Source organism: Molothrus aeneus, chromosome 18 (assembly GCF_037042795.1).
Source record: "Molothrus aeneus isolate 106 chromosome 18, BPBGC_Maene_1.0, whole genome shotgun sequence".
Taxonomy (NCBI): Eukaryota; Metazoa; Chordata; class Aves; order Passeriformes; family Icteridae; genus Molothrus; species Molothrus aeneus.
The window spans coordinates 11892705-11901737 of NC_089663.1; the positions used below are offsets into that span (position 1 = coordinate 11892705).

General features: G+C 50.3%; 2 protein-coding genes across 6 annotated transcripts; one reads left to right on the top strand and one right to left on the bottom strand.

Annotated features, from left to right (window-relative positions):
• Positions 1-1060: 1060 nt before the first annotated feature.
• RILPL2 (Rab interacting lysosomal protein like 2) lies at positions 1061-5551 on the bottom strand. Of its 3 annotated transcripts, none has more exons than XM_066562517.1 (4): positions 5167-5551; positions 4184-4335; positions 1815-1922; positions 1061-1337 (listed from the first exon to the last, which is right to left on the bottom strand). In XM_066562517.1, exons 1-4 carry the CDS (start codon positions 5521-5523, stop codon positions 1313-1315), a joined length of 642 nt encoding a protein of 213 aa, XP_066418614.1. In that variant the 5' UTR covers positions 5524-5551; the 3' UTR covers positions 1061-1312. The 3 variants fall into 3 exon arrangements, with proteins under 3 accessions (XP_066418614.1, XP_066418612.1, XP_066418615.1); XM_066562515.1 differs by having other exon boundaries at positions 1812-1922; positions 5167-5548; XM_066562518.1 differs by lacking the exon at positions 1061-1337 and adding an exon at positions 2305-2398 and having other exon boundaries at positions 1818-1922.
• SNRNP35 (small nuclear ribonucleoprotein U11/U12 subunit 35) lies at positions 3717-7199 on the top strand. Of its 3 annotated transcripts, XM_066562513.1 has the most exons (3): positions 3717-3814; positions 4891-5707; positions 6192-7199. In XM_066562513.1, the coding sequence occupies exon 3, from the start codon at positions 6195-6197 to the stop codon at positions 6990-6992; it is 798 nt and encodes a 265-aa protein (XP_066418610.1). In that variant the 5' UTR covers positions 3717-3814; positions 4891-5707; positions 6192-6194; the 3' UTR covers positions 6993-7199. The 3 variants fall into 3 exon arrangements, with proteins under 3 accessions (XP_066418610.1, XP_066418611.1, XP_066418609.1); XM_066562514.1 differs by lacking the exon at positions 4891-5707 and having other exon boundaries at positions 3729-3814; XM_066562512.1 differs by lacking the exon at positions 3717-3814 and having other exon boundaries at positions 3827-5707.
• The last annotated feature ends 1834 nt before the right edge of the window (positions 7200-9033 follow it).

The window sequence follows — 9033 nt, forward strand, 5'->3', positions numbered from 1 at the left end:
TCCTCTAACAAGTTGTCACAGGGAAAGACACCCTTGGGTTGGGAGCTAAACTGCTTTTTTTGAAGGAGATTGGAAAATACATCCCTGGATAAACCATGGAAGAGGATGGAATTCAGATCACTTGTCAGCATCTGTCTCCAGCTCGGAGGTGCATCCTGGCTGTTGCTGATTGATTGTTTCTTTGTTTCAGTTTTCTGTGCACAAAGCCTCTGCTCAGGCCGTGCAGTAACTGCCTTCCCTGCTGCCATGCTCTAGAAAATGCACAATGAGGCCATGGCCAAGGCTTATGGAGATTTTGAAGATGGCAAAAGGACTCCAGTGGTTCTGTGCCCTGGCTGAAGCAGCTGGCTCAGGGCAGCCACCTGTGGTGTGGCCTTGCTACCAGACATTTGTTCCTGGCCTCTGGAGGGAGGCTGCAGCTCTGCCTCTGCCCAGCACATCCACATCGTGCAGCTGAGCAGATGTGTGAAGTGCCCTACATTTTTCATGCTGCCAGAGTAGGAGAGGGAATCAAAAGACTTCAGAGCCTGCTTTTATTTCTGAAGAGAGTAAGATCACAGTTTGATACCTGTCACTGCTTCTTTTATGTCTGTTCAGACTTCTGCTCTGGATATTCTGCCTTTCTAAATGGAGAACCTAATTGGTGTCTTTCAAGCTTCTTTCCCCACTCCTCTGTTTGCCCTATATGCTTCCACTGGTGCTAAATCTCATTACTGGGGCCAATACACAGCTTGTGGCAGGTGATTGAAAGAACAGAGCTTATGCAAAACACAACTCCCTACCACAGGAGACCTTCAGCTGTCAGAAATGAAATGTTTGCTGCATCTGTTCCTGCACCTCAGCCCTTCACGTGGGCAGAGCCCAACTGCAGCAGCTTTTCTTGCTTTGCTGTGCTTTCCTCCACTGTTCATCTCACCCCCAAACAACCACTTGTGAATGGCAGGTCTCTATTATCTTCATCTTACAAAATCCTTTGAGCTGAATGTTTTGATAGCTGGACAGGATAAGTATGCTGTAGTACAGATCATCACAGGCTCTTTTAATAAGAATAAACCCCAACTTTATACAAACGTTTTATTTTCTACATGTGGATAATGTCTGACAGTAAGAAATACAAAAAGTGTCTGTTTCAAACAATTTCTGAAAAAGCAGAGTAAAATCTATTCTGAAAGAATATTATACAACGTGATTTTAATGAGATTGCTCATTCTCTACAGTAGGAGTGATGCTGCTGCTTCCAATCATTGTCTTTCCCAACGCCTCTGAGGCTCATCAGTGCCATTCTCACCAGCAGCAAAGTCCTTGAGGATGCTCATTTTCCATGTTTAAAAGAAAACCTAAACGAAGAGAAAAATCAATAACAGAGAGAAAACAATAATGTACAACTGGAAAACAAGGAACAGGCAGGGGGCTGGCCCTGTCAGTGTGCTATTTTGGGGGACTTTAGAGACAGACCCTGAGCTTGTGGGTTTTGTGTACAATGTAAACAAAGCCTGGGGCCAGCTGGGGTGCTCCCACAGCACAGCCCTGAGGGGCTGGCAGGGGAGGCAAGTACTGAATCATTTTGCTCAGGAATCTTGTTTTTCCTAGGAAAAAAGTGACTCCCTGCTTGCCTGGGTGGAGGTGGCTTTCCTGTGCAGTGCTTTTTCCCCAGGAAGAGATTGCTTTATCAGGTTTTTAACTTTACATGGAGAGCAGAAAACAATATCCAGCCAACTAGGCTAAAGTTCAGCATCCACCCCTGGATTCACTGTGTAAGGAGTGGGCCATGTTCTCACAAATTCTGCCCCAAAAGCTGCAGACAAACTTACAACCGTTTGATGATTGTCTTCTCTTCACTGTCCTTTCTGGTGCCAGCACTGCTGCCACTGGCTGCTTTTTCCAGTTCTTCAGTTTGGTCCTTTTTCTGTGAGATGATCCCACTGGGAAAAGAGATGGTTTTGTTTATTTTTTGTGGGTTTGTTTATTTTTTGTGCAGTGTGACAGTGCATGAGTTGGACCTCTCACTGGACATGGGTGAATGAATGTTCACAGGACAGGGGTGGCAGCCCAGCCTCTTCCTTCTACTGAACTGAAAACAATGAATTATTATCTCTAAGTACAGCAAAGTAATGATGCCAGGGTTATGCTTTAATGAGAACACTAAAAAGATAACAAGCTGACTTCTCCACAGAGAAAAAAATGGCAAATCATAATGGGGGTGAAAGGGAAGTGTAATCACACTTGGATTTGTGCAAAAGTCCAAGGGTGAGAGGACAGTGCAGACACAAATGGTGAATTTCTGCAGGGGTGGATGTGTGGTACCTCCAGCGCAGCCACCCAGGCTCACACCAGGCCTGGGAACAGATGGGAGATTCCCAGCTCCCCTGCAAGGCAGGTGCCTGTTCCTCTTTCCACCCTACAGAGGAGAGAAAAAAGGCTTTGCCTCAGCTCTAGATTTTGCCATCTCACTTTGGTGTTTCTACACTCCAGAGGCTGTAACCGCCTACTCCAGGCAGCAGTTTCGGTTTGACCAAAGGGTGTTTTCCCTGCCTGGAACAGGGTGAGATTTTCCCAGCCTGCACACTCAGTGTTTTCACAGCCTGTCCTGAGCTGACCTCAGGCATTTGGAGAGCTCAGTGGATCAAAGCCTGTGATGCAGTAGCTGCAGGCAGAGAGTGGCCAAGCAACACTCAACTGGATTCGGAACTAAAAACACAGAGCAGTTAAAAACTGGTGTGACACCAGGCATGGGGTAATTCTGAGGCAGACTCCCCTCTTGGATAAATGAGACAATGAGCTGTTGGTGACACTGCAGAGCTCCAACATCTGCATAGTAACTTCTACCCAGAAATCATGATGAAAAATGCAGCCTCCAAACACCATCGGTCACTTTGAGCCAGTCTCTGAGATGTTTGTTACCTTGTGTTATGCAGAGCTTGTTTCCAATGTGTACAAAGCATTTTAGAACAGATTTATTCTCTTCTCCTGCACAATTACTCTTTACTACAATTACAATTAGGATTTTATGTGACTGTTTAGATGGAAAATGGGTTTTGGCTTAAGCTGTAACACTGTATGAGGAGATAACCTCACAAATTACTCGACCTGAAAATCAGCCCTGCCCTGTTCTTGGTGCACAGCACTGTGACTCAGATCACTAAAAACCTGAAAACATTCCCACTGTTACATTTTTAACCTGGCCTGTACTAAACTGTGTAACAGCTGGGAAATCAAAGCAAGAAGCCATTCCACTGCTACACAGCAAAGCAGCCAGCTGAGCTGGGGAAGTGCTGTCAGGCAGTTTGTAAATTCTTGGATTTAAGTGTAACTTCTTGGCTTAACCTGCCTGTTACAGACAAGGCAAAGGGCGGGCTCGCTGTATCCAGGAGCGTGCTGCTGAGATATCCCAACTGAAATCTAATGTGCTCAGACAGTTTGTGTCTAGATAGAGAAGAAATTTCTTGACCCAAAGTTTATAATCCAACCCGATGAAAGGGGGCAGAGGTTGGGAAGGAGAACCTTTGGGGTGAATGAATTTGTAGCACCAAGATCAAGACCCTTCCCACATCCCACACCGACTCTCCCTTCAGGAAAGACCAAACCCTTCTCTGAAATCACTTGCTTTGCACAAGTTCAACTGCCTTACACAACCCTCTGTCGGCAGTCTTAAAAACCCCACAGCTTATCATGAATGATGAAAGAGCTCAATATTCTGTTTCTAGATCAGTGCCACACCCCCGTGGGAGTGAAGGACCGGAGATCAACCAGCGTTGTGCTGCAGGAGGAAGGAAAGTCTGACTGAAGCTGAGCTGGAAACCCCCCGTGCTCTTTGGTATGTAGTGTGGCTTTAGACACAGTGTGTGTGCAGCTGCTGTGACTGCACAGATGAATTCCTGTGCACGAGAACCCAGCCTGGATGTGGAGTGGGAGTAACTCTGCGTAGGCTGAGAGTGGGACAATGATGGGAATGGGCTGAGAACTGTGCAGAGGAAAAGGGAGTTTGGTTTTCAAATCGTGTTGCATAGAGACTTCATTGTTCCCCCATTTTTCTTTGCTCACTTGTATGCTCTGGGGAGCACAGGGGTCACTTACATATCTGGACAATGCCTATCCTGACCTAGGGACTCAAACCTTCAAGACTCTCAACTGATAAGCTTCATGCAGTACTTGTTATTAGTTCTCTGCTGACTTCAAGCTTTACCTCTTATAGCACTGTAGCTCCTCTTGCACCACCAGAAGCTGAGCTTTCAGCTGGTTCCTCTCTTGCAATACATCTCGGAGCTCCTGTAACGTGAACCGGGGCCGGTTGGGGTCTGTGAGGTCTATCACCATTTGATCTGGTCCGAGGCTGGGCTGTAAAAGAAACAGTGGTGGATCTTGCAACCTCTCAAAAAACGCAGCATTCAGAGAGTAAAATATCTGGATTTTATAAATATGGAATTTTTAGAACTGGTATGAATTCATCACAATCCTGATTTTTTTTCCCCAAGCAGTTAATTATATTTCTTCATATTTTTGTATTCCCTTAGTGACTGTGTTCCCCAGCCAAGTATAGGCCACAACTGCGACAAGCTCTGACCACAGTTAAAAACAAAGTCTCTGTTCCAAAGAGCTTGCAATTTAGTTGTCAAGAAGATGCTTTTATCAGATTGTTCTCAGATGATGAGTTAGGCTGAGCCATCTAATGCCACACCAAAATTCCGCGTCAAAGAAAGGTGAGACCTGAACTCACCTTTTTTGATTAAAAACCTTTGTAGTAATCAAGACATCTATTTCCCTTACAAGGGGTAACAAAGCCTCAGTGTTTGCATACAGTTGTCTCTATGGGGCCGGTGCTGTGCAAGAGCTGAACACGGTGGGTTTGTACTCTGAACTTTGTGCGTGACTGACCCAACTTTGCTGGGTCAGCCACTGCAGTGAAACTGGAGCGAGGAATCCACAGCATTGCGATCCTAACCACCCCCGAAGGAAAGAGCTTCAAGGCTTTCATGGCCAAAGACGGGAAGTGACTTTGTGAGACTCGTCCAGTTGACACAAAAGAGACCTCACGCATCGGCCGGCCCATCTGGTGTGGTTCTGGGTACGTTCTGCGACCCAGGCGTGGTGTGCCCGTGCTGGGGAAGGGGCCCGTGTCCCGTGTGCCCCGGCCGTGTCCCCTGTGCCCCGGCCGAGTCCCGCACCCACCTGCGGGGCGCTCCCGCGGGCCGCCGCCCGCAGCTGCTCGAGCTCCCGCCGGAGGCTGTCCCGTTCCCGCCGCAGCTGCTCCTCGGCCACGCTGCTCTCGCTCACCAGCGCCTCCAGCATCTCCAGCACCCGGACGATCCTGAACTGCAGCCGGGCGCGGGCGGCGGGCAGCTGCGGCCCGGCGCGGAGCTGCAGCAGGTCCCGGCCCACCACGGAGGAGATGTCGTAGACATCCGCGGCCGTCAGCTGGAACGGGCTCTTCTCCAGAGCGCTCTCCGGGCCGCCATCCTCCTCCTCATCCTCATCCTCCTCCTCCTCCTCCTCCAGCTCCTCCTCCCCGTCCCGGCCCCGCTCCATGCCCGCCGCACCCCGGCGCTCCCTCCCTCCTTCCCTCCCAGCCGGGCCGAGCGGCGCTGCCGGCGAGGCCGCGGGCGGAGCGGCCCCTCCCGCCCCCGGCGCTCCCATGGCGGCGGCCGCGGCCCCGCGCCGCTTCCCGCCCTGCCCCTTCCCCTAAGGAGGCACCGCCCGCGCTCCGCTGCCGGTAAGGGACGGGGGGGCTCTCCGGCAGCCCCGGGAACCGGCACTGAGGCGGGTGAACGCATCGGCCTTTCCGCAGCGCCACGTCCGCCTCGGCGGCTCGGGGAGCGGGGCGGGGGGACTGGCGGGCTCCGGGAGCGGGGAAAGGGGCTGAGATCGACCCCGGCGGGAGCGGCTGAGGATCCTCCGGGCTGGCGGGTCGGCCTCTGCCCGCCGGGAGAGCCGCGTGCCCGCCGGGAGCGGGCCTGAGGGGCCTCCTCGGCCGGGGCCCCTCAGGCCGCGGTAGGCCAGGGGAGGATGCGGCTCCCGGACACGGCTCTGTCCCGGCATGTGCACTCAAACAACAGCGACACGGCTGGTTCATTTTCGTATGTCGCACTTTGAGGGGATTTTCGGATGAACACAGTGCAGCGGTGCTGGAAGCGATTCTTGCCCAGGCTGTTCTGACCCAGCCGTGAGCCTGTGCCGTGTGTGTTCTCCTCCACTAGACGATGGCTGACTGGGCCCCCATAGCGAAGGAGTACGACCCCCTCAAGGCTGGCAGCATCGATGGCACGGACGAGGAGCCCCACGACCGGGCCATATGGCGGGCGATGCTGGCACGGTACGTACCCAACAAGGACGTCACAGGAGATCCTCACCTCACCCTCTTCGTGGCGAGGCTCAACCTTCAGACCACAGAAGAGAAGTTAAAGGAGGTTTTTTCCCGCTATGGAGACATCAGAAAGATCCGTCTGGTTCGAGACCTGGTCACGGGATTTTCCAAGGGTTACGCGTTTATTGAGTACAAAGAGGAGCGTGCGCTGCTGAAGGCCCACAGAGATGCCAACAGGCTGGTCATCGACCAACATGAGATCTTTGTAGACTTTGAACTGGAAAGAACTCTCAAAGGATGGATTCCCCGGAGGCTTGGGGGTGGATTTGGAGGCAAAAAAGAATCCGGGCAGCTGCGGTTCGGAGGACGGGACAGACCTTTCCGAAAGCCCATCAATTTGCCAAACGTGAAAAATGATTTCTATGGAGAAGGATCATCAGAAAAAAGAAACTGGTCTCGTGAAGGAACAAGGGACTGGAGAACGAGGGACCGGGACCATGAGAGGAGCAGGGACAAACGCTGGCCAGAAAGGGAGAGGTCGTGGGCTTGGGGTGACAGTGAGAGAGACAGAGACTCCAGAGAGGAGAGGAGCAGGGGGAGGGAAAGGAAGGACAGAGACAGGAAGGACAGGGATAGAGACCGGAGCAGGGACAGAGATACCAAGAAGCAAAGAGATGATGATAAGCACCGATAGGTGACTGTGCCTTGTCCTTGGGGTGTGTCACCTACCCTCGTGGCAGCCCGGGGCTGTGATAACATTCCCAGAACAAGTTGTGGTGTTGCCACCTTGTGCCTGTGACTCTGCTGTCAGCAGCTCTCTGTAGTTTGGTTCCTACTGCAGTTCACATGTGTGTTGAATTGTTCTTTAGAGAAAATAAACTTTTGTATTAATGTTTTTGAACTGGTGAGTGCTGTAAGAAATGCACCGTGTGTACAGGCATCCCACTGAGATGAGCACACACCTTTGGCTGCCTGAATGAGGAGTTACCCATGTGCCAGATGTCCACATGTTTGTTATGAAACAGTCCTGTGCTGGAGACACAGGAATGGAATAGCAGCAAACTTCTGAAACTTCTGTACCCCAAAACAGAAGCTGATGGGAAGTGGCTTCATTTTTGTGAAGACACTGGGACAGGCAAGACCTTTATTGATACTGTGTCCTTAACTGGTTCTGCCAGGTAAGAGAGAAACATGGAACCAACCCACTGTCTGTGACATGGGAGGATGAAACTCCTTTGTACAGAGGAATGTGCACCACGGGACAGTAAGCACATCAGAAAATGCCTCATGTTCCTGATGAATCCATGGACAGTCACTGAGGGAGGGTGTCATGGGTAAATGTGGTTGCAGCTGCACGCACTCTGTCCTCACCCTTCTACACAGGGTTTAAATCCATTCTGGAAACTGGGCTTGCTGCTGGTTGTAGCTGAATGGCGGAGAAAGGGCAAAACATCTTTTTCAGGGCTAGGATGTGTAAATATAGACACACCTCTTCCATTAAGGAGCTTACAGTACTTTCTAGGAAAGGCTCTGTCATGGTCTTTGTCATCATAAGCCATTCCTAAATATAGAATGTATTTTAAATTGTATTTCATCAGTCTTCGAATGGCTCTGTCCTAAACCTTGTCTGGTTTGAGGCTGTATTTCCATGAAGTTGTACAAAGACAGATCCATAAGCTGCATCCCCAAGAATGGATGGTGTTACTTTCCACAAAAAAAAAAAAAAAAAGACACAAGTCTTGCAGAAATGCATGTTTTTCAGAAATATTTATTAAACTGTTAAAATGATTTATTGCCCAACCAAAAAAAAAAAAAAATAAACCAACCCAAAAAATGTCAGTGATCCTGTACTTGGCAGGCAGGATTGTTACACCCCTAACCTGCCAGCATCCTGGCCCCTTTTCTAAAAGCAGATTTTCCTTGAATATTGACAAACAATACACGACAGATCTTCAGATCTTTACAAACGCTTCCCTCTGTGCCATCCTTCCCGACGGCACTTGGGGTGTGTGAATGAGAACGAGTGGTTAATGCCAGCAGGTCAGGAGGAGCTATGAGGGGTTGAGGTAATGCTGCAGACATGTGGGGATGGATTCCTGCCTCCTGCAGTTGGTGTTGGCTGCAGAGCTGGTCTGACACAGCCCCAGGCTCCAGTGGACGTGCACCAGGCCTGGAGATTTCCTTTGTGCTGCACTGGCTGAGGTTGGATCTGTGCAGCTCCATTATCCCAGCCCATTGCTCTCAGCTGATTTCCAAAGGGATCTGCTTACTCAGGCCCACGTTCCTGCATTGTTTCTGCTCACTGCATCCCTTCTGAAAGAGCCACACGACTGAACGGCGCTCGGGACAGACTCCATGGGCTCATCCTCAATTTAACTGCCTGATGTGGCTCTTCTGCACTTTTTGTTTTCTTATATGGAAGTGAAGCCAGATCTTGGCAATTTAAATATCATTACATTAAGACATTCCCCCCATTTAAGAGTTGCTTTTCAGAGGAGGGAAGAAGTGCTGCTGTTTTAAAGATGTTACCAAAACATAACCAGGCAAAAACACATCTACCCCATACCCATGTTGGACTCTGATCACCATGTCCCATATAAGGCCACATGTGCCCCCTGCTCCGAGCTCCAGGGAGGCACAGTAAACACTCTCCCTGCCTAGAACACACAGAAGGTCCACATTGGAATGAAGCAGTTACAGCCAGGAGCAGGGCAGCACACAGCCCACCACTGCAA

What these genes read in the sequence shown, in the direction of transcription:
- SNRNP35 (XM_066562513.1), top strand. Translation starts at nt 6,195, where the DNA reads ATGGCTGACTGGGCCCCCATAGCGAAGGAGTACGACCCCCTCAAGGCT.
- RILPL2 (XM_066562515.1), bottom strand. Translation starts at nt 5,523, where the DNA reads ATGGAGCGGGGCCGGGACGGGGAGGAGGAGCTGGAGGAGGAGGAGGAG. An exon ending in CCCGCGGGAGCGCCCCGCAG is followed by an intron (nt 4,336 to 5,166) that starts GTGGGTGCGGGA and finishes TTTCTTTTACAG; the next exon opens with CCCAGCCTCGGACCAGATCA. An exon ending in GAGCTACAGTGCTATAAGAG is followed by an intron (nt 1,923 to 4,183) that starts GTAAAGCTTGAA and finishes CTCTTTTCCCAG; the next exon opens with TGGGATCATCTCACAGAAAA.